The sequence below is a fragment of the Schistocerca gregaria genome, chromosome 1, assembly GCF_023897955.1.
Source record: "Schistocerca gregaria isolate iqSchGreg1 chromosome 1, iqSchGreg1.2, whole genome shotgun sequence".
NCBI classification, from domain to species: domain Eukaryota; kingdom Metazoa; phylum Arthropoda; class Insecta; order Orthoptera; family Acrididae; genus Schistocerca; species Schistocerca gregaria.
In genome coordinates this window covers 187,356,235-187,382,162 of record NC_064920.1, presented here as the reverse complement: position 1 = coordinate 187,382,162, position 25,928 = coordinate 187,356,235, and the positions used below count along the sequence as shown (strand labels likewise).

Genomic DNA, 25,928 nt, shown 5'->3' with positions numbered 1-25,928 from the left:
TGAAAATAGTTGGCACAGCCAGGCACAGGCCTTGTGAGTTGTTGGAAAAATCATTAAAAAATTGCCATAGCACTGGCCACGCTAAATGGTAACTGCAGTATCAATACAAGCCAAAAGGTGTGTTAACTACAAAGGGCTGTCGACAATCAGCATCAATGGGAAGCTGCAAATATGCATTGGAGAGGTCAATCTTGGAAAAATGCTGATCACCAGCAAGCTTTGTAAAAAGTTCCCCAGGGTGTGGAAAAAGATACATGTCAGTGATAGACTGAGCATTGACAGAAACTTTGAAATTGGCGCAAAGGCCCAACCATCCCTGTGGCTTCTTGACAATGACAAAGGGGATAGCCCTTTCAGTGGGTGCGATCAATTGGATGACCCTGGATACGCGAGGTAGTTGAGCTCCGCCTTGACTTGGTTATGGAGTGCCATTGGCACCGGGCAAGCTCAAAAGAAATGGGGTCTGGCCAAAGGTTTCATGGTAATGTGTGTTTAGAAATTATTGGCACAACCCAAAGCTGAAAGCAGAGCAGAAAATTCAGAGCACAAAGAGTCAAGATTAACTTCTTCGGAAATAGCAAATCATAAAGGTTAAAGGCATCCAAACCAAACAAATTTTCGGTGCATGCATTGTTCACCACCAGAAAAATCAGTGGATAAACTACAAATTTATATGTCACTGGGCCAAGAAACTACCTAATATTGGAATGCTTTGTTTATTGTAGGGGACTAATGTACGTGACACTGTCAATGAAATGAAAGATCTCAAATCCATGTATATTTACAAGTTGAGTAATGCTATGACAGCACCAGTGTCAACTTGCATGAGAAAAGCCTTCTGATAAACCTTGACATCAATAAAAAGCTTATTGGGCACAACAGAGAGTGCCGATACACAATTGACATACATATTGGTGTCTGCAATAGGCTGTTGGAATTCTGTGTTACAAACAGGAACAGTGTGGCACATTTTGTTGCACTGGCAACAAATTGCCCACCTCTTAGGACAGTCCAGCCTATCATGAGTGATGAAACATGACGGACAAGAGGGAAGCATGGAGCACTTGCATTGTTGTTAATCACCAGGCTTGCTATGCTGCTGCAGCAGTCATGGCTGCTGTGGTGAGTTGAGCTGGCCGCCATGATGCGCGGACCACTGTGAACAGTCTGACTATGGGGGAAGCAAATTGAACTTCTGCCAACTCACACACTCACACCATGATTCAGTTTGAGTACAGACCATCATTCAATTTGAGTACCCGCAGCCCTCGACACCTCAAACTATTGTGCAATAGTCAGAACATCAGAGAGGGAGGGGTTTTCACGTTGAAGGACCCACTCAGGAGGCTCACGACCAGGGGCCAACCGAATGATTGCATCACAAACCATTTGGTCGCCATCTGACTCATTATTTACATCGGTGACAAAATTACGATGACAGCTCAAACTTTGAAGCTCAGCTGCTCAAGTCCTATAGGGATGTTCTGGTTTCTTGGGACACTGATAGAACTGAATTTTAACGGCAATCTTGTGTATCCTTTTACAGTAGTATTTCAAAATAAGGTTTCACATGTTATCGAAACAGAGTGAAGACAGACCCTTAAGGGGGTCAGTTGTCAAAGAAATTGATGCATACGAGATGATAACCAAGACAAAAAGAAAGCACAGCATAGGGTAACATCAGTCAATCTGAATGCATGAAAATGCTGCCACAACCATTTTTCATTGGCTTTCCATTCTTCGACAGACTCATCGTAAGCTGGAAACAGCAGGGGATGAACAACTGGGGTAATGGCAGGTAAAACAGGAGGTGCAAGGGACAACACAGCAGGCAATGTAGGTTGAGATGGATCCAAATTGGACAAAACGGAGGCAAGTATTTGCAATTCTTGGGCTAGATGTATTACGCTGTGGTGACTGCCTCCTGCTGTTGATTGGGATGCTGCAATGTGGCTGTAAGAACCCCTTGCTGATCAACCAACCAGCGTAAAATCCCATCAGTAGCATAGTCAGACATCGTAGATGCAATGGAGGACTAGCCAGAGACTGAAAACTGTGCGGAGAACAATGCCATCCTTGTCATCAGTTATGTTATAACTCGGACACACAACACAAACAAGAATGTCAGTACAACTTTATTAAACTGTGGCAAGTACGTCAGTCACCATAGTGTATACTGAATACAATAAGCTAAGGCAAATATGTGCAAGCAGTAATAACATGATAATTGAGCGCAACCATAGTGCAGCAGGATTTAAATATGCTCCACCTGTGGTGGGCTCTGTCAGAAACTCACAGTATTGCTCTTTCGCAGCATGCTCTGACAGATGACAACTCACTGCTAACTCCAACAAGTGTTGTGTACCTGTACAACTGGTGCTGTGTGGGTCACCTATTGTGTAGCAGTCGCAGTTTCTTTGAAGAGACGGTAGAGAGAGACAGAGAGCCAACATTTTGAGTTTAGTGTGCTGGAGCCCTTTCTGTAGGATCCATGTGCTGGGATACAAGTGGAAAGGAAACAGCTGCATCACTTCTTTGTCATCTGTCAGGGCACCTTCTAGTAAGGATAAGGCTACTGTACTACTCGTAGTGCCATCTATTTCTCCTATTTATGGTGTCATCATCATGAGAAACAACATAGGCTGCTAAAGTTTCCCTTACTAGTAGCAGACTCCAGACAAAGCTGATTTTCTGTCTTGTGATGAATTTAACTGATCTTCTACAAGTGCCTGGTAAGTCTGGAAGAGTAAGCTGAGCTTAGAGTCTTAATTTTGCATTTTTCCAGCAGCTGACCCACACAGCACCAGTCGTACAGGTACACAAGACTTGTTGGAGTTAAATAATAAAGTGAATATCTCACTCACTGATACTAATATTTACATCAATCATTTTTGTACCAGTGACAGAATACAACTGGGGAATATCCCTGGATCTTCCTATGTAAAGGAACATTTGAAAATGGAGTTCAGGATGTTTGCTTTTGCTTTGCTGTCTTCAGTTTTAGTTCCTTTATCATTCATGCGTGCCTGTGCACTAACTTGAGCGCCATTAACACCCTTAACATGTGGCCATAATTTCTTTGGGTTTTGTGATAATTCTGTCAATAATATTCTGCTGTACTCCTTACCCCTTTGACAGCGAAACATGTTTATTTTACCAATTTTGTATGTACAGTTCTGTGCTTTGTTTTATAGCTATTGTGTAGCAGTCACAGTTTCTTTGAAGAGATTGTATACCATGGAGGTTCTCACCCATCTATTCTCTAAATATATATTTTTCCACTGCTTTTCAACATTTCTTCCAGCAATGGCTTAGTTATGTAATGGAATACAGTCTGAATATACAGTGATGGGTGGACTGATGACTAGAACATTTAGCTATTGTATCAAATCTAGTGTTCCATAAGGAATACTGTCTGCTGCTGGATGTTCCCCTGTAAATGAGACACAATGTACAAAATCTTATGTGATGGTTGTGATCTGTATACCAGTTCTCTGAAGGGCGCTGAGATGTGTTTAACTACAGCCTTCCATTGGAGATCTGTCTGTTCAACAAGACAGTGCTCCAAATTATTACTGTAGAAATGCACAAGAGGTTCCCTGATCTTAACCCTACTGACCACATACTTAATATTCCTTGAGTGTGAGACAGAAATAATTGTAAATTTGACATAGTCATTGAGAGTATATTGATCAGAACAACTTTGCAATACTACCTAGATTCTTTGGAGTCCATAGCATGTTAATTGTGATTGAAAGGCTTGATCATAAGTCTGTCTGTGTATTTTAATATTCTGTTGGCACTAAGCTCAATGTGGCGAGTACTTAAGTTAACTTATTGATTTAGGGAAATGATGTCGCTTTATGGTTGAATGAATAAATGTCACTCTTAAGCCCAAATAATAATAATTGAGTCATTGGATAAGCATGTCAGTTTTCAAGTCATATTTTGTTTCTTTCATGTCTTCCAATGCTTTGTGTGTGTGAAAAGTAGTAAGCTGTGCTGTAATTTGAATGCCTGTTAAACTGTAGGTCTCTGTTAAACAGAGTAGGAAGTCTGTTCACAGGTTGTAGGAATGCAAGGAAATGCATGCCTAATAAAGTACTGTGTTGTTCACAAATCTCCTGCATCAGAACAACTTTACTTACATTTTTAAGGGGAAAATTTTATGTCTGTATGTTGGACATTAGTGTATATTACGTGAAGATAATTGATGTTCCACAGTTAGGTTGACAATGTACATTTATTGCAGCTTCACAGTAGAAAACAAAAGTTCCATGTAAGATAATAGTAACAGAAGTGATTGTCATTAATCTAGTATAAATGTGGTGAAATCAAGAGCCTCTCATGATGGGGTCAAGATACGTGTTGTGACATAATCACTGTTGTACAACTACACTGATTGCACTGGGTCCCAGGGACAGTGCTGATGGCTTCTGAGCAGCGTAGTGGAACAATGCGGTATGGTATAGTCAGAGGAGGCTCCAAAGATGACCAGGGCAAACTGCCTGGAGGAGCGGAGCTACAACTGCAGATAGAGGCTGGTGATTGCAATGTGGCTTAAGTACACCAAGTCGGGGGCTCTGATCACATTATCCACAGATACAAGATAGTTCTAAAAGCAGTGCTGCCATTGTTGCTGTGTGTGCTGTCTTTGGACGATGGTAACTATGCACGATGATGCCTGCTAGTGTTGAGCCTATAAACAGGACGTTTACAATCAGCAGCAAATGGAAACACACACAGTGCTGGCGAGAAACCTAATTGTATTCCAAGGAGGAACACCTGCGGGCTATGGAACTACAGTGTGCTGGTGTGGAGGAGCACATGGCGGTGTTCATAGCGGTATGAAGACCGACATTATAGCTAGATGCAGTGGGTCGAATACAGCAGCGATGGGAATGGTGGTGACAGTGACAGTGCCAATTGCGTCTGAGCCAGCAATAAGAGAAGGTACACCAGTGGTGACAAGACTGGTGTCAGTAGCTATGATGCCAGCAATAGTGTAGCTGATAAGGACAAGAGAGCCAGCAACAACAGAGACAGTACTGGTAGAGCAGCGGTGGCCACTCTGGCAAATATGGTGGAAGATGCAGATCGTCAAACGTGTGAAGGAGCACTGATCAGTGATGAGGAGCTGGCTGAAGGGAAGCCAGGAGTGGCCAAGCCTGTTTGGCGATGGTGGGGCTTGACAGTGTGTACATGCACGCAGAAGAGTGCTTGGAGGTGCACAGGAGGTGCAGGGGTCAGCAAAGGAAGAGAGAAGAGAGAAGTGAGAAGTGGAAAATAAAGGTGGAACAGAAGGAGAATTGGATGCCAAAAGACACAGGGCAGCATCTCCACAATGGAAAGGTGCAAGAGGAGAGGAGCAGAATCAAACTCGCAGCCAGAGACGGTGGCAACTAGCAGGTCAATGCTGGGTGGGCTGATGCCAGGCAGGCCAGCAGTGCCACATCCAGCGGCAGGAGTGTCAGCAGCAAGGGGCCAGAGGGTTTTCAAGTGGATCCGGCAGTGACTGGAGAGAGTGATACATTAGCATCACGAGGGCCGACACTAGGCAGGCTGGTGGTATCCAGGCTGTGGACACTGAAGCTGGTGGCATGGGAGCTAGTGGCAGGCATCAGAACCTGGTGGGACGGCTGCATTCAAGGTGCAGGAACAGGCACAGATCAGGGCCACTGGAGCCAGTGGTGCTGGGGCAGATGCCAAAACCTGCAACAAAGGTGATTGAGAATGTGGTGGGTCCAGAGGGGAAGGACAAGTGGGAGGATCCAGCCAGGAGGCCAGAGGGGATGGAGAAGAAACCCCGGAAGAGAAAGGGTGCAGAGGAACACCGGATCTGTTGTGGCCAGCACAATGAGGAGTGAGGTGATCATGTAAGTAAGCGTAGGAGAGGGAAGAGAGGCGACTCCAGGATTAAGGGGCAGAAGATGGCAGTAGACTGAAAAGCCAGATCAGACGAGGAGAAGAGATCATTGGCGAAAGTCCTCAGTGAAGGCAAAGGCCACAAAGGAATGCTCCAGATAGTTGAGGAAACCAGACCATGGCTCCAGCGTGTTGTCGCAAACTCGGAATATCGGGTGTTTTTGCATCAATGTTGGACAAGGGAACACGTGAAGCAGACAGGGCTTCGCAGGGGAATGATGGTGGTGGCCCAAAGTGTTGCCTTCTGTCATGGATCTATGGCTGGGCAGACAGTCCATTCCAGGCATTTTGCTTTATGGCCTCAATGTTACACTGCATCATCTGCAGTAAGAATGATGGTGCTGAGACAGTCGTGGCATGATAGCAATAGTTCATAATGCTTGTAAGAAGCACTGTGGAACAGAACCAACAGTTCTTGCCGTCTGTCATCCGTTGGTGATGATAGTATGTATTACAAGCAGCTGATCAACATTCCATAGTCAGTTTGACATTGTACATTTATTGCAGCTTCACAACAGAAAACTTAAGTTCCACAAAGGATAATAGTAACAGAAATGATCATCATAGACCTAGTATGAATGTGGCAAAGCCAAGACTGTGTTGTGACCTGGGTCATGATGATGATGTGACATCGGTCATGAAGTAATCACTGTTGCACAACAGCATCAATTGCACTGAGACCCAGGGAGATAGCTGGTGCCTTCCGGGCAGCATGCTGGAACCATGTGGTGTGGTGTGTAGAGTGAACGGGGGCTTCAATATATGGGCTGACGCAGGGTCAGTGTGAGTGGCCTGGATTGGAGCTGCAATTGCAACTGTATGCTGGTGGTTGTGCCACAGCAGAGGGATATCCATGGGCTCTTGATGAACACGTGACCCATGGGCACAGGATAGTTCCTAATAGCAGTGCCGACATTGCTGCACCATGTGCTGCCTATGGATGAGGGCAACAGTCCCTGGTGATGCTTGTCAGCATTGAGCCTGTAAACAGAATGTTTGCAATCAGCACCAAATGGAAACACGTTCAGTACTGGTGAGACACTTTACTGTCTCCAGAAGAGGAGCACCTGTGTCGTACAAAGTGGTAACTTGTAGGACACACAAGTCATCCCAGAAATGGGAGTGACTGAGGATGTAGAGACTCAGCCCTGCTTATACTCCAGAAAGAGTATTTTTTTATGTTTTTTATTGATAAGCATCCAATAATTCTTTGTGGTGATGCAGGAAACATTCATAAAAATGACTTTGATTAGTAAGAGATCTGACTGTGTGAAATTTAATCCAATAACTTGGAGGAATCAAAGTGAGGCAATATAATTCGAAACATGATGTTGAAGAGTCCTGCATGAAATACAAATGAAGAATTGAATAGATTCATGCAGTGGATATCTTTAGTATGTATATATATAAACTAGAACTACAAATGGAAACTCAACATACAAACTTGAAAGTACCTCAGAATACTCGTACAAGCTCAGTAATGTAGTTTTGCTTTTGTTGAAATGAATGAGATTAACAAGGAAGAGGCAATAGGAAAGGTGGGATAGGGGTGGATGAGGGAAGCACAACAAGGTAATGGAACTGGGATACGGCACCAGAGACAGCTTCATCTTATGCAGGATGGGGTAAAAACTTGTTGCTTATTGTAACTCAGCGAAGGTGAAGCACAATCAAAGGTGGTTGAAGCCCTAGCTTATCACTGTACCGAAATATCCTCCTCTAAATTTCTTCAAATTCTGTAAGTGGATTCCATTTGACTTTGAATTGACTGAAGTACCATCAGATTCCGCAATTTTGGTAGGTTCATCAATCGCCGCTGCATAGTGCATCATAGGCTTGATGCTGTCCTTCGAAAGTAGGTGGCCCAAATATTTGATCTCAGTTTGAAAAAACTTCAGTTTCTACAGAATGCATGGAAGGCATGCATCTTGCAATTTGGTGAACAGAATCTGAAGGTTAGTAAGATTACCCTGCCTTGTGTAACCCATGACAATAATGTCAAGGTAGTTTGCACATTATGGAACACTTTGCTTTAACAGGGAAATGGTAAGAGCATTCACAATGCTGTACAGCATGTGCGTATAATGGTACACGGGAATTGGCTTATTGATGTAACCAAGCAAACAACAATTGATACACAAAAGCCAGGGGTGGTCCAAGCAATATGTTTCAAGGTTCATGAGAGATGCAGAAGTTCTGGTATTGACCTGGAAAAGAAATGGCTCTAGCTGAATTTTCAGGGTAATATAAATCTTATTGGGACTAAACTAGCATGACACTAGGAAACCCAGAAATTCTACAATCCGCATCTGAGGCCTTGCCACACGGACAGCCATGACAGACAGCTGCCACAAGGTCATGTTTGCGGCAAGCCGTACACTGTGCCTGGAAACAATCAGGACATGAGGGAAACCTATGTCAGGTAGAGTCATAGTCAGATTGCGAATGGTGCAAACAAGATGAAAACGACGAGGCTGTTGGTGAATGACACATATGCTGTAGAACTAAACTCATCACCGCTATGTCCATTACGACCTTAAACCACTCACTCACAGACTGTAACACTTTGAATGCCTGAGCAATAGCCAGGACCTTGCTGGCTCTAGTACCTTTTAAATGCAATGCCTCCCATTGCACTCTCTGTCCTGAGCAGAACAGACAAGGGTTTCATTTATCAGGCAGTCAGCATAGGACTAGTAAAAACAAGCACAAATAAACCTCATTTCCAGCTTGAACATTGGAAGTGAGGAGATTGGTTATCCAATCTTTCTGGTGAAGTCCATATGGAAGCCACAACAAGGGTTTGCTTAAGATTAAAAGTACTGAGCAACTCACACATTTGAGAAAATTACAACACTGCAGGGTCCGTAAACACAGCAAGTTTCCGAAGCAAAATGAAACATTTCACCATAACTGCAAACACTGCTTGTATGAGTCCCAAACTTCCTTTACTTGCTGAAATGTGGAAATGCTAGAGGCACGGGAGGGTGTGCAGAGAGCAGTTGTGAAAGGATCCCAATACCCTGTAAAGTCATAACCAACTAAAAGAGCAAGCTTAACTACTGTTGTAATAACTGAACCCACATTGAATTCATTGTCGTTGCAGAGCACATGCTGATATAAAAACAACCTTGTCGCCGAAACCTGTAGTAACAGTAGTTTCATTATAACACCCGGTTACACAGACCATACAACACTATTGATTTAGCACCAGAATTACACTTGCAAGTGAGCATTGAAACAGAGGAAAAGACAGCCCAGATGAAATCCATTAACAGGCAAACTACGTTACAGCAGAATCATGGAACAGTCCTAGTTGGCAAGGAGAACATTCACTGAGTATGACCGATGCAAGAGAGAGTAGGCTGCACTGTTGACATGTGGCTGTCTCCACACAGCCAGTGGTGGTGCTGGCAGCAAGTGAAGATGCACTCTCATTTTGATCTCTGCAATTCTGATGGTGGCATACATAGGCGCACTACCACAGTTCATATACAGTTCATTGGCCTAAATATGTATAAATGCATTATGTCAGTCAACTAATTTTATCAGTTAGTGTGTGAAGTTTCCACCCATCCAGATAGCCGTGTGTATTAAAGCACCGCATCTGGGTCGGGGAGGTACACCAGCCCCATATTATATCTGCCTGGTGGATTAACAGCAAGAGCAACTGTGCTGGCCAGGATGAATGTGGTTTTCAGGTGGTTTCCCACATTTCACTAGGGGAATACTGGGCTTGTAAAGAAGCTCTGCCTAAGTTACACGATTCACAGACATTAAAAAACTTTCGCATGCTTTCGTAAGAATCATACTACATACAGCCAGTTGGAGTACAAAATTCTGTCGAGAGGGGAAATATGGTGTTGACAGGAAGGACATCCATGACAAATCAGTTATGCCCAAGCCGACCCTGCACAGATGTGGACAGTCACAAGAAAAAGTAGAAGAGTGCATAAGGTTTCAAAATTTTAAAAATGAAGATTGTCAGGTTAGTGTTTCACAGCTAGTTGACTACAGGATAATTAAGAATGGTGCGCTATTGGATATTAAAAGGATATGTCTGTAAATAAATTTAAGGAAACCATGAAAAACTTATATCTGGAAATGTGAATCTGGCACTGGCAAGAGAAGTTCTCTTTAACATAAGCTAGGAATTTGATATATTGGAATCTAATAATAACAGAGTACAGACATTTAGACAGCTACTTGGGTTAGATAAAAGTTAACCTATTGCCATTTTTCAGCACAGCTGATGTGCTGCAGCTGGCTTATTGAAGACAATTGTATAAGAAGAGTGATCTCCTCTTTGAAAAATAAACAAGGATGCAAAGTTTAATCCCAGGCTGTACAAAAACAGTTGTAATTTAGGGGAGAAAAGTTATGAGACTGATCTTTTATCTACCAAAGTTTTTATTTTTTTCAAACAACAGTATTGTCCCTTTCAAAGTAGTTGCCTTCAGCAGTCCCATTGGAGTCATTATTTGCAGTCTTGGTAGCAGCACTGAAAGGCTTCAACTGGTAGGACCTTTAACGTGCCAGTCACGTTCTTTTGAGTGTTCTCCAGAAACCCAAAATGATGGCCTTTTAAGACATTTTTCAATTTTGGGAAAAGAAAAAATTCACAAGGACTCAGATAGGTTGAATATGGGAGCTGTGGAACAACAGGAATGCCTTTTGAGGTCAGAAATTCTGTAGTGGAAGTGGCCATGTGACTTGGGGCATATTGATGATGCAGTGTTCACTTGTATGTGATATGCAACTCTTTTGTCAAAATTTGATGTGCAGTGAAAGTGTTTAACAGGTCACCGATCATCCTTATTGTTAAATGTCAGTCTGATCTCACAAGAGCACACAACGTTTGACATTTTCATCAGTTTCTTAAGTTAAAGATCTCCCTGAGCAAGGTTCATATTCAACATGTTCTCGGCCTTCCAAAAATGATTTATATCATAAAAAAAACTTGTACACTTGGTAAGGAATATGCCTCATAGGTCTGTTTCAATTTTTTGAAGGACACATTTGTGGATTCCCCAAGATTTGTATTAAACTTGATTGCATAACATTGCTCTAAATTCTTCTGTACCATTATTGTAACACACAACAAAAACACGACTTCCCTGATGGTGCCCTCAAAAATATTGTAATGGCTTTACAGAGCTGAAACTTGGACTGACCATTTGGAAGGGATGAACACACCTGTTCTATACAAGTAAACAAAACACAGCTTTGCCAGATCACAACCAGTGTTGTTTGTCTTATTACTTTTCCCACACACTTCATAGTAATAAAATTTGTTTAGAAAGAATGATAAAAAGTATTGATTATGAACATTTACAAACAAGAGGGAAACAGTGATTCAGCAGAGGTAGCTGCTATTGTGATAATGTTGTTTATGTAATATTTTGTCAGTTAAACTGTCTTACATTTAGTAATAAAGAAAATAAGTAGTCTGGAGTGTTTCTTAAATACAAAATAATGTCTAAAGTCCATTTGTTATGATGTTCCATATTATCAAAACATTCAGTTTTGTGGCTAAAGTACAGAAAGAATCTTTAGTTTAGAATTGTTATCGTAAAGCAGTGAAAAGAAAGAGAGGAAGAATCTGTTAAAATTTCAGAGAAGCATTGTTATATTGTGTTATGTTCATTATCCATCACCTTTTATGCTAATACTAAAATTTTGAATGTCATGCAGTGCTGTTTCTATTCTTGAAGCCATGTTTTGATACAGTTTTTGTCTTAATCTGTCTTTTTTTTCTAATTTCAGAGATGCCATTCAAAAAATACAAGTATATTGTGCAAGTGGTTATTTGTGAGCAGCATGGAGCTGGTGTGAAAATTGGTGCAAGATGTTTATGGGATGCAGATGCAGACAACTATGCTTGTGATACATTTATTAATGTAAGTTTTGAGCTGTTGAATACATTGCTTGTCTTTCTGTCAGTATGCCAGTTTGAAGTTTGATAACTAAATATCATGCAAGATCCACACTTGACGAGCTTTCCTCATGGTGGGTTTGGCACTTGCTTTGTGACTGGTTGGTCTTTTGATGCACAATGCACTTTAAACTAATGGAAGAATTTTAGTTTAGTAATTTGTATGTTCCATTGATCACATTTGTGATATTTCATTATGACATGGAACAAGCCAGTTGGTTATAAAGTTAATATATTAGTATCAGTGAAAATGTGTTACATACTGACCATATACACAATTTGATTTTACCTTAATCTTACTTACATTTGGATTTAGTAACTGGGTTCAGTTATAAATTCACCAAACAAGAAGAAAGAATAATAATTTCAATTTTTTTTGAAAACTACTTTCATTGTCTAACACTACCACTTCAATTTATTAACTGAATCTACTTGTGAATTTGCCTAGAGAGTAGAAGTAAAAATGATTTTAACTTTATTTCGTTGTCTAGCACTACCTTTAATTCACTAGAGTGGTAATCAGATACTTTCACAGCTGCATACTCTGCTTCATTCAGTACAAAATAAAAGTTTGTGGATACTGGAGACAGTTTTCCCGTTGTTATATCTGTGAATACCATTATTATTTCTGTTACTTTCAAATTGTGACCAGTTCTTAAGAACAAATTGTATATGAGTGTGGTAGAAAAGTAACAGGAATTTTTTAATTTTGTGGGCTTTACACATAAGATCTACAAAAAAAATTGTTTAATCTTGTTCCTTCCTGATGTATGTCCGCATGTTCAGCTGTTTTGAATGTTTAGTATTTTGTTGACAGTCGATAAGGTTATATATGTCTTCGAGTGCTCAACAAATTTTTGCTTACAAAAAAATAGATCAAAGAATTTGCATTAAATTTTGGTTGAAAAATGGAATACAGGGTAGCGCTACATCAGAATATTGGCTGTGGCTTTTGGTGAATCTACTGTGAGTAAGACAGGAGTTTATGGGTTGTATAAACCTGTATGCCCTACCATATCAATTACTGATGACGATGTGGAAGCATTAAAGAAAATGGTTCTGGAAAATCACCAAATCACAATCAGATAGGTTGCTGCTGATGTCAGCATATCCCTTGGCTCGTGCCAAGCAAGTTTTTTTTTGCCTTGGAACATGTAGAAACAAAGTTTGTTCTGAAATTGTTGAATTTTGACCAAAAATGGCATCACAAACTTCTGAAGAAGATTATAACAAGCTACAAAACTTGAATATATAGGTATGACATTGAAACTAAGGCCCAGTCATCCCAATGGAACTTGTTTGAAGAGCCAAGGCCGAGAAAAGTCTTGAGTTTGATCACATTGGAAGTTTCTCCTCATTGTTTTCTTTGATTACAATGGAATACTGCATCATGAGTTCCTGCCTTATGGTCTTATGATCAATAATGAATGCTGCCGGGAAGCTATGCACCATATGTGTGTGAAGCAATCCAAAGAAAACAGCCAGAATTGTGGCAAAACCACTCCTGGAAATTGCATCATAGTAATGCTCCTGCTCTCACCTCAATGCTTAGTCGTGATTGTTTTGGCAAAAAACAAAATCATTATGTTGTTTCAGCCACCGTATTCACCAGATGTGGCCCCCTGTGACTTCTTTCTTTTTCCAAGGCTGAAGAGAACCATGAAAGAATGTCACTTTGCCACCATTGGTGAGATAAAAAACAGAGTACTGAAGGATCTGAACACCACACCGAAAAGTGAGTTCAGCAGTTCTTCCAAGATTGGAAAAAGTGCTGGCACATGTATATTATATCTGAGGTGTATTACTTTGAAGGGGACAAAGTTTGATGTTGATGAATAAGTAAAAATTCTTTAAGAAAAATAAAAATTCCTGTTACTTTTTGATCACAACATATGTTGCAAGTAAATGTAATGTGAGGCAGGTGTTCTTAATGTAATGGAGATGAAGTAGAACAAAAGATTAGTCATGATGTCCCCTGACAAGATATCAGGTGGGTGGAACATGGTCCGTACGTAGATGGTTCCTAGGCAGAGTTCTGAGAGTCAACCACAATGTATAGGGTGAGGTCATCTGCAGCTGCATCTCAGCTGACTGGGATCTCTGGTTCAAGGCTGATTCTGTTAAGAGACCACATAAACTGCAATTATTTCGCAAAGCCCTCCTAATACAGTTCACATCCATGACAAATGTTAACAGTCTTTGAACCTGAGACACTAAGATGTCCAAAAGGTTCAGCACTTTAAACCGACACTAACCCATCAGGTAAGTGACAGTGTCTTCTCATTTTGGATAGATTATAAACAGCACTTATGGGCTGTGAGTGATCCCAATCTGTAGTACTCCACTACATCTACATCTACATCTACATGGATACTCTGCAAATCACACTTACTGTCTAACAGACGGTTCATCGAACCACCTTTGTAGTAATTCTTTATTATTCCTCTCTTGAACAGCATGCAGAAAAAAATGAACACCTATATCATTCCATGTGAGCTTTGATTTCCCGTATTTTATGATGATGATGATGATAATAATATTTTCCTATGTAGTTTGGTGTCAAAAAAATATTTTTGCATTTGGAGGAGACATTTGTTGATTGAAATTGTGTAATAAGATCCCTCCACAATGAAAAATGCCTTTGTTTTGGTGATTTCCATCCCAAATCCTGTATCACATCTATGATACTCTCTCCCTTATTTCTCGATAATACAAAGTGTGCTGCCCTTCTCTGAACTTTCTCGATGTATTCTGTTAATCCTATATTGTAAGTATCCAAAATTGGGCAGCAGTACTCCAAAAGATGACAGACAAGTGTAGTGTAGGCAGTCTCTTTAGAAGATCTGTTGCATCTTCTAAGTGTTCTGCCTATAAAACACAGTCTTTTGTTTGCCTTACCAACAACATTTGCTGTGAGTTCTCTTTGATTTAAGTTGTTCGTAATTGCACTTCCTAGGCATTTTGTTGAATTTTTGACCTTTAGATTTGATTGAACTTAAACAGATTCCTTTTAGCACTCATGTGGCTGACCTCACACTTTTCTTTATTTATGATAAATTTCCAATTTTTGAACCGTACAGGGATCTCATCCAAATCATTTTGCAATTGGTCTCGATCTTCTGATGACTTTACTAGACAATAAATGACAGCATTATCTTCAAAAAACTTAAGATAGTTGTTGAGATTGTCTCCTACATAATTTATATAGATAAGGAGCAGAGAGGGCCTATAACACTATCATGGGGAATGCCAGAAATCACTTGTGTCTTACTCGATGACTTTCCATCAGTTACTGTGAACTGCTGCCTCTCTGACAAGAAATCATAAATCCCTTCACAGAAATGAGACGATATTCCATAAGCACACAATTAGATTACTAACTACTTGTAATGTACAGTGTCAAAAGCCTTCTGGAAATCTAGAAATAGGGGATCCTTTTGAAATTCCTAGTTGATGACACTCAACACTTCGTGTGAGTAGTTAGGTGCTTTTCACAAGAACGATGTTTTCTGAATCGATTTCAGCTATGTGTCAATATAGCACTAGTGGTATGGGCAACAGCTAATGACCCAGCTGGGGGCATAGTGCGTCCCGCGTTGATGGCTGACAGGATTGGCCTGTGATGACAGTGTGCTAAGTCGTGACTGCCAGTGCAGTCTTATGACAGCCGTTCCAATGAGCCAAGCTTCCTAGGTTGCTATGTTGTGGAAGCAAGCAGGCACATTGACCAATATCTAAATTTTCTTGGTAGCAATATTGATAGTATCACAAGGTATTGATTCATTATGTATTTTTAAGCTTTCATTGAATGCATAACAACTAGGCAATGTATGGGAAGTATGCTATGTTACATGAAGCAACCTGGGTTTACAATCAACTTGAGGCACTTTTTCAAGGTAGACATTGGTATATGGTGCTGAAATGTGATATATTTATTAGAGAGTACAAATAGTATTTAATTTTTATTACTCCACTTGTTTCTCTTATGCTGGGTAGAGATTCCACATGTTTTAGTTCTAATTAAACCAACAGTGAAAGGTTTATATATTCCTCAACACCATTCAATATTTCCAGTACTGGTTCTTTGGGCATAGCCCATATCAATTCAGGCAGGCTAGGAAAAAAATCTTACCTTCATAGTCTCGGATGTTATTGAATTTAGCATATGTTAAAATGAAGGACTAAGTAAGACACACTTGGAGCACTTACAGTCTTCAAAACATTTTGGACAGAAAGTGAGCACTGATGGCGTTGTTGCTGCCCTTCAGCTGGAAACTTATATCCAGAAGTGGATCCATCTGGTAGCATAAAGTTCACTACAGTTTCATTTCACTCATAACAGGTGTCCATAATGTCTGCAATCCACCAGTCACAGTCATACACACATGCCACAAACATCCCCCTTCTCAAGTTGTGAATCTGAATATTATCCTGCTGTTTCTGATGTGTTGGCCGAATGAATGAAATTTCTTCATTCTTGCTCTTTAAAGTGCGTGCAATAAAAGTTTGCCCATCACTTTGAGTCCAAAAATGTGTCTTCTGAATTCCTTTCACAGGAGTAGTTTGTTTGGACCATTCTTCTTTTTTCTGCTCACGGAATTCTCCGATTTCCTCTATGGACAGAAGAATGAGGTCTTGGATGTATAAGATTTCACAACTCCCGTAAAATCCTCAGCACTCTGAATCACAGCTGTATTTGGTCTGGAAAAATTATGTTTTGTAGCATGGTGCTTCAGCAGGCCTCCTAGACTATTACAAGTCTCCTTCCCGTGACCAGTACCATGGTATACCCAGTCAGTTGGAGCAAGCGACTTACTCAATTCAAACAGCTAGTAACGATTTTTAAAATGACTAGGAGCATCATCTGAAATAATGATGATCTTCTCTGCCTCTGTTTGCAGTTGAAGAAGTTTGCGTATTGCAAGCAAAGCATGTGGTGAGTCATGTCCTGCATCATCACTTATAACTGCAACACTTGTGGTGTTGTTTTGAAAGTATGTTACTCCTGTAAAAATTGAAACCTTGTCATTACCCTTGTACTTCTTGTGGGAGAATTACAGACTAGTTCTCAGCAAAATCACAGTGAACCACTAAACATAGTTGTTCAGCCTATCCTTTCACTTCTGCAATGTGTTGTTGCAGTTTCTTGTTCTTATAAATTGCAAAAGTTTCTTTAATACCGTGAGTCATGTAGCTCTTCACTTTCAAAAATTTTTGACCTTCAGCTGTTACAATTATAGTGTCTTTTTTGTTGGCACTCTGGCGAGAACAGCCCCATTTATCTTCCAAGTAAAATGATTGCACTATTTGAACTTGAGGTGCTTCTACAGAATGACCATAATAGGGATCTGTTCTTCCAAAGACTCCTTTTACAAACCTCACATTTCTTGATCTGTTTACCATGTACTTTGATACTGATCTAACGTGGTTCAAAATTGTTTTCTTTGAAAATGTGTCTGGAATAATAATTAAAACTTGCACCTTTTCACTGTGCAATGCACAATATTCAACAGCTGAATTCATATTTGTGAAAAATTCCTGGCAAGAGGTGCAACAGTGCTTTGGTTCATTTTCTTCTGAAGATGGAATTTCCGCTTTGAAGTGTGTGTTCAGTTTTGCTGTAGTGTATTCATCCATAGCTTTAGTAATTTCTCTGCGTTGTCTTGATGCATAGAGCTTATGAATCGACTTCACTGACCTCAGGTTCTTAACAGGACTAACACATACCTCTGTAGTTGACTGATTCAGGGTATTTAATTCTTCCTCTGTTGATGCAAAATCTGCATCATCTTTACTATGGAAGGCTTCGCCATGTTCAGATACTATTGTTGTTGTTATTCTGTCAAAACATTTAGAACGCAAAAAGTCGTCACTGGTAACATCTTGACTTTGAAACAGAGTCTTCAAATGAGAACACTTATTCCCAACCTGAACAAAGTCTGTTTTTTTGTTTGTCTTATATATTACTATTTTATGGACATGCAAATAGTCAGCACACTTAACTCTCCTGTGGCCCCAGTCAGAAGGCATTTCCAACAGCCTTTTTCACAAAACACACTGCAACTGTGTCAACTTTGCCAGTTCATTACGAAAACACAGAATTCACTGGATGGTCTTATATTTCTTCGAAGCCATTTCAGTAAACAAGTTAGCACTGAACAACTACGATACGGAAACTTGGCAATGAACAACCACAACAAAGAAACTGACAAGGAACTACAACAAAGTGTAAGAAATATCTGCAACGATGAAAGTGAAAAGAAATAATTGCAACAAAGAAAGTGATAAGAAAAAACTGCAACAAAGGCAATAGAAATAAACATTGTAACAAATAAATTAGTAAGAAATTACTTCAGTGAAGACATACACTCCTGGAAATGGAAAAAAGAACACATTGACACCGGTGTGTCAGACCCACCATACTTGCTCCGGACACTGCGAGAGGGCTGTACAAGCAATGATCACACGCACGGCACAGTGGACACACCAGGAACCGCGGTGTTGGCCGTCGAATGGCGCTAGCTGCGCAGCATTTGTGCACCGCCGCCGTCAGTGTCAGCCAGTTTGCCGTGGCATACGGAGCTCCATCGCAGTCTTTAACACTGGTAGCATGCCGCGACAGCGTGGACGTGAATCGTATGTGCAGTTGACGGACTTTGAGCGAGGGCGTATAGTGGACATGCGGGAAGCCGGGTGGACGTACCGCCGAATTGCTCAACACGTGGGGTGTGAGGTCTCCACAGTACATCGATGTGCCCGTCGACCTGGGACCGGACCGCAGCGACGCACGCCAAGACCGTAGGATCCTACGCAGTGCCGTAGTGGACCGCACCGCCACTTCCCAGCAAATTAGGGACACTGTTGCTCCTGGGGTATCGGCGAGGACCATTCCCAACCGTCTCCATAAAGCTGGGCTACGGTCCTGCACACCGTTAGGCCGTCTTCCGCTTACGCCCTAACATCGTGCAGCCCGCCTCCAGTGGTGTCACGACAGGCGTGAATGGAGGGACGAATGGAGACGTGTCGTCTTCAGCGATGAGAGTCGCTTCTGCCTTGGTGCCAATGATGGTCGTATGCGTGTTTGGCGCCGTGCAGGTGAGTGCCACAATCAGGACTGCATACGACCGAGGCACACAGGGCCAACACCCGGCATCATGGTGTGGGGAACGATCTCCTACACTGGCCGTACACCTCTGGTGATCGTCGAGGGGACACTGAATAGTGCATGGTACATCCAAACCGTCATCGAACCCATCGTTCTACCATTCCTAGACCGGCAAGGGAACTTGCTGTTCCAACAGGACAATGCACGTCCGCATGTATCCCGTGCCACCCAACGTGCTCTAGAAGGTGTAAGTCAACTACCCTGGCCAGCAAGATCTCCGGATCTGTCCCCCATTGAGCATGTTTGGGACTGGATGAAGCGTCGTCTCACGCTGTCTGCACGTCCAGCACGAACGCTGGTCCAACTGAGGCGCCAGGTGGAAATTGCATGGCAAGCCGTTCCACAGGACTACATCCAGCATCTCTACGATCGTCTCCATGGGAGAATAGCAGCCTGCATTGCTGCGAAAGGTGGATATACACTGTACTAGTGCCGACATTGTGCATGCTCTGTTGCCTGCGTCTATGTGCCTGTGGTTCTGTCAGTGTGATCATGTGATGTATCTGACCCCAGGAATGTGTCAATAAAGTTTCCCCTTCCTGGGACAATGAATTCACGGTGTTCTTATTTCAATTTCCAGGAGTGTACATTATAAGGTGTTTTTTTTTTTTTTTTTTTAAACCTGTCCAACTTAAAAGTGGAAGCTCTCTTTTATAGAGAATATAGTACTACATGGTGCTAACCAACAGAAAAAATCTGACTTTTCTGGACTGGCATTTTTGGAAAAAAAATCTGTTAATTATAAAAAAAATTCAAAAGGCAACAGTGAAAGAACTTTGACTGATATGTCCAAACGGAGGATACCATTGTAAACAGAAATCAATTATCTTTCAAATAAAAATACTCTAAAAAATATCTAGAACTATTACAGAGGTCCAGAATTTCAAAAAATGTTCTGAAATTTGCATTTTCAACATAGTGTTCGCAGTGTCATCTTTGGAGGCCTGATCGTGGGCAGGAATTTTTTTGGAGAAAACAAAAAAATACTTGTTTCTTACTTACTCGTGAATTTTAACATATGCTAAATTCAATAACATCTGAGACTATGAAGGTAACCCCCCGGGCCTGAGGTGATACAGATTATGCCTTTGATATTTCTTGAGATACTGTGCAATTATTGAGTATTTTGTATTGATAGGTACTGAAACAAAAGCATAGTATCATAGTGTCCTTGGTTGTTAATCCACCCATTATTTTGAACTTTATCTAAGGGTCAATCCATACCAAGTGGTCCAGTACTGATTGCTTTACCATCTCAGAAAAAAATTATATTTGGTGGGTGAGTTCCCCGATGCTTAGTAGTCACAAAAATATTTTTTTTTTAAATTATTATTTTGAAATGGTGGCCATGTTTGTTCCAGGCCACATACTTTTTTTTTTTTCAAGCATCTACATTTTTTACGATTATTCAATAGTGGATTGTCCTAAGCTTTTCAAATAAAATGCATTTAGTTCAACACACACTGGGCTACAAATTAACATCGTTATCACGTAACTGAATGTATTCTTTAATATATTTGTAATAGTTCAAAGTTATCAGCCACAAATTAAAAACCCTCAATTTTTGAACAGTAGTGTTCCAAAGAAAGATTAATTTCTCAGCTTTAATATTTTTTCTGCTGTTACACTCTATAGTATAGTTACTTTTTATGAGTATCAATGGTGAGCAGCTTACACTTAAAAATACACTATTTTAAAAAATGGATTTTTAAAATTTTTCCATTTTGTGGCCTGCAGTATCTTTATTGGAGGACCAGATAAAAGTCTGAAAATTTGACAGTTAATAGATATTTATGATATCAAACTTCAGTATAAATTTAAAATTTGAGATTCAATTGGAAGCTATTGAAAAAAGATTACAACCACGAGTCAAAAATACATTTTTTAACATCTGTGATATCTGGTAGGCTAATCAAATAAATTATACCAATTGCATAATGTAACACACCATATTACACTAGCTAGTGAGTATTTGTCAAAACAATGCTGTGGTAATTGTTTCAGCTGGCTAACAATTGGATCTGCAAGCCTATAAAAGTCTGATTGTTGTCTTCCACCTTACACCAACAACTGTCTACTCACACTTATTTAGCTAGAAGTTCTTGAAGTGTGCAGATGAAAAATGGTGTCTCATTGTTCTGTTGGTGTTGTTATTAATGAAGCATGTCATAAAACTGTGTATGGAGTGTATCTCTAAATACATTACTTTAATCAAAGATTACAGTGAAGAAGAAATGTTGTTTTACTTACGAGTTGGCCCAGAGGTCAAATCAACGTGCAAGTACAATGAAATGAAATGCTTTAAAAAATTTCATCACCTTTTTGGTCAGTGTTGTATGGACCCTTTTGAGAAACATAAAAAACCTATAACATTTGATCGTTTTCCTAAAAATAAAAGCCCTTTTGTCGATCTCATACCAGGAAAATCATTGTGTTCAACATGTTATTCTAAGATATTTGTAATTCACAAGAGAAAGGATGGTGATGCCTCAGATACAGAATTTTGTGACTTATCAGCAACCATTAAAGCAGCTTGTGAAATCCTTGGTATATCACATGCTAGTAAAATTAGGAAACTAAGTCAAGATAAAAGACCAAGTGTCTTGAATACAAAAATTGAGAAAGTGGCAGCTACAGTCAAAAAGAATTTGGAGGTTTCATTTCAAAATACAATTTGTACTAAAACAGGTGGAAGTCCTAAAACTTCACCAACCAAATATGATGATTTGAAAGAAAAACTAAAAACTAAATGCAGTACTTCAAACAAAGAGGATAAAATTAAGCTTATCAGTATACTGCCAAATTCTTGGGGCCAAGCAAAAGTTAGTGATCAATTTAATGTAGCAGAACGTCTTGTTAAGTTAACAAGGCAATTAGTAAAAGAACAAGGAATTTTACCAGCATTACAAAAGAAAAGTTCATCTAATTTGATAGATGAAAACAAAATCAGTAAAGTTATTAAGTATTATGATGATGACAATAACAGCTGTTTGATGTCTGGCAAAAAAGACATTTTCTGTGAAAGAAAGTGGATCTAAGATTCAGAGAAAAAAAAGATTAATATTGTGTAATTTAAATGAACTATTCACTGAATTCAAAAAGAAAATCTGACACCCCCTAAAATTGGAAGAGCAAAGTTTTGCAAGTTGAGACCAAGATGGTGTATTGCTGCAGGGGCATCTGGCACCCATAATGCGTGTCTTTGTATCATCAGAACGTAAAGTTGATGATAGATGGGGCCATTCTTAGAGTTGACTTTAAAGATCTTTTGGAAGTTTTGGTATGCAATATTGACAGTTACAATTGTATGATCAAGGGAAAATGTGAAGATTGTCTAGGCAAACAAGCCTTAATTGACATGTGTGAAGAATCTGAAGAAGACAATTTGATGCCTGACAATATAAAATACAAACAGTGGGTGAGACAAGACAGAACTGAAATGGTGACAGTCATAAAGTCACGAGAAGAGTTTTTTGAAGTGTCAGTGACTAACCTTGAAAATCTGAATGCATCATTTTATTACAAAAGCTTAAAGTAAATTATTGAAAGACAAAAAGCAAACCTTGGCCACTGATGAATGCTTAGTTCTTACTGACTTTTCGGAAAATTATTCCTTTGTTGTTCAAGATGAAGTACAAGGGCACCACTGGGTAAACAAACAGGCCGCAGTTCATCCATTTGTATTCTATTATAAAGATGAACATAAACTAATGAGTCACAGCTTTTGTGTCATAAGTGACTGCTTTGAACACAACACTACAGCAGTGCACATTTTTCAACTAAAATTGACAAACTACATTAAAGAGCACCACCCTTCAAAAAAAAAACTGATTTACTTTTCGGATGGGGCAGCAAGTCAATATAAAAACAAAAAAATTATTAACATCTCATTTCTTAAAGAAGACTTTGGGTTTGATGTGGAATGGCACTTTTTTGCTTCATGCCATGGGAAGAATGCTTGTGATGGCGTCAGGGGTACATCAGAGCGAGCTGTCACAAAAGCAAGTCTGCAGGGGACCGATGACAATCAAATCATAACACCTCAAAAAATGTTTGAATCCTGTAAAAACGTATCAAAGTAATTACCTATGTTTTTGTACAATGTAAGGAAATACAGGAAGTCTATGACAGTGTCTTGAAGGAAAGGTACAACACTTATCGGAAGATTAAAGGCACTTGATCTTTTCATTGTTTTGTACCCCGTTCACACAACTTGCTGAAGTGTAAGATCACATCAGTTTTGCCAGATAGTGAACTTCTTCAGTGTGGAAAACTTGTACAACTGGTTCTTCAAAATAAAGACATAGTGTCTTGTGTTTACAATGTACAGTCATGGATTGGCGAAGTTGGTAATATTGACTGTCAAAACCAAGATGTACATGTTGTATTTTATCACCCTACAGGACCAAGGACATCTTTAAAAAAAATGAGAAGGATCATGTTTTGATGCCACTTAAAAATGTACTAAGGGAGCTGTCTCCTACGGAATTTACAACTGTAACTGAGCGAACTTATAATCTAACACCCAAACTGAGTGAACAAATTTCTCAAATGTTCAATGACGATGTGCTAAAAACAAATACCAAGAGAACAATATAATGTAATTAGTAGGCTTATTTTCAATAAAAAAAGTAAGTAATCATAGATATGATTAAATTATATACTGTAACTGATATATTTTATTCCATAAGCCTAGATATCACAGATGTTAAAAAACGATCTTTGACTCATGTTTGTAATTTTTTTTCCATAACTTGGTGGGGAGGCTTGTGTGCCTCAGCAATACAGATAGCCGTACCGTAGGTTCAACCGCAACGGAGGGGTATCTGTTGAGAGGCCAGACAAACGTGTGGTTCCTGAAGAGGGGCAGCAGCCTTTTCAGTAGTTGCAGGAGCAACAGTCTGGATGATTGATTGATCTGGCCTTGTAACAATAACCAAAACGGCCTTGCTGTGCTGGTACTGCGAACGGCTGAAAGCAAGGGGAAACTACGGCCATAATTTTTCCCGAGGGCATGCAGCTTTACTGTATGATTAAATGATTATGGCGTCCTCTTGGGTAAAATATTCCGGAGGTAAAATAGTCCCCCATTCGGACCTCTGGGCGGGGACTACTCAAGAGGATGTCGTTATCAGGAGAAAGAAAACTGGCATTCTACGGATCGGAGTGTGGAATGTCAGATCCCTTAATCGGGCAGGTAGGTTAGAAAATTTAAAAAGGGAAATGGATAGGTTAAAGTTAGATATAGTGGGAATTAGTGAAGTTCGGTGGCAGGAGGAACAAGACTTTTGGTCAGGTGACTACAGGGTTATAAACACAAAATCAAATAGAGGTAATGCAGGAGTAGGTTTAATAATGAATAGGAAAATAGGAATGCGGGTAAGCTACTACAAACAGCATAGTGAATGCATTGTTGTGGCCAAGATAGATACGATGCCCACACCTACTACAGTAGTACAAGTTTATATGCCAACTAGCTCTGCAGATGACGAAGAAATTGAAGAAGTGTATGATCAAATAAAAGAAGTTATTCAGATAGTGAAGGGAGATGAAAATGTAATAGTCATGGGTGAATGGAATTTGGTAGTAGGAAAAGGGAGAGAAGGAAACGTAGTAGGTGAATATGGACTGGGGCAAAGAAATGAAAGAGGAAGCTGCCTGGTAGAATTTTAATCATAGGTAACACTTGGTTCAAGAATCATAAAAGAAGGCTGTGTACATGGAAGAAGCCTGGAGATACTGACAGGTTTCAGATAGATTATATAATGGTAAGACAGAGATTTAGGAACCAGGTTTTAAATTGTAAGACATTTCTAGGGGCAGATGTGGACTCTGACCACAATCTATTGGTTATGACCTGTGGATTAAAACTGAAGAAACTGCAAAAAGGTGGAAATTTAAGGAGATGGGACGGGGATACACTGAAAGAACCAGAGGCTGTACAGAGTTTCAGGGAGAGCATAAGGGAGCAATTGACAGGAATGGGGGAAAGAAAGCATTTCTGATGAAGAGAAATTTGTTAACATAGAGTATAGATTTAAGTGTCAGGAAGTCGTTTCTGAAAGTATATATATGGAGTGTAGCCATGTATGGAAGTGAAACATGGACGATAACTAGTTTGGACAAGAAGAGAATAGAAGCTTTCGAAATGTGGTGTTACAGAAGAATGCTGAAGATTAGATGGGTAGATCACATAACTAATGATGAAGTATTGAATAGCATTGGGGAGAAGAGGAAGATGTGGCACAACTTGACAAAAAGAAGGGACCGGTTAGTAGGGCATGTTCTGAGGCATCAAGGGATCACCAATTTAGTATTGGAGGACAGCGTGGAGGGTAAAAATCGTAGAGGGAGACCAAGAGATGAGTACACTAAGCAGATTCAGAAGGATGTGGGTTGCAGTAAATACTGGGAGATGAAGAAGCTTGCACAGGATAGGGTAGCATGGAGAGCTGCATCAAACCAGTCTCAGGACTGAAGACCACAACAACAACAACCTTCCAACAGATGTAGTACTGCAGTGTGGAAGCCAACAAGAAACCACCTTAGTAATTCTTACTCTTCTCCTTGTCAGTGATGGATTATTTCATGATTAGTATTATGTGATGCTCAGTTGGGTGGAGTTCATTAAGCACAATGGATTGAGCTGCCACTATTAGTTTGCTGTATCCTTTGTCAGAAGGTATTATTGGATTATAGTAACAAAATCATGTCATGAGATTCAAGAGAAACTTCATCTTTCATGAAAGTTTAATCTTGGAAGACGTTCCCTACTTGCAAATTATTGTTCAATATCCTTCCGACATGCAATTGTAAAATTCTCTACAATACTTGGCTTTCTTTGTAATACTTCCTTTGTCCAAGTGTTCACACCTGACCACATCTTAGACTCCACTTTAACGA

General features: G+C 40.0%; 1 protein-coding gene across 1 annotated transcript in view; it reads left to right on the top strand.

The window, feature by feature from the left end:
• The window catches only part of LOC126336461 (dynein light chain Tctex-type protein 2B-like), an 85,920-nt gene that overhangs the window by 48,350 nt on the left and 11,642 nt on the right, over positions 1-25,928 (top strand). Inside the window, exon 3 of the mRNA XM_050000175.1 lies at positions 11,692-11,825. Coding sequence (XP_049856132.1) covers positions 11,692-11,825 — 134 coding nt within the window. The remainder of the gene's footprint in view (positions 1-11,691; positions 11,826-25,928) is intronic.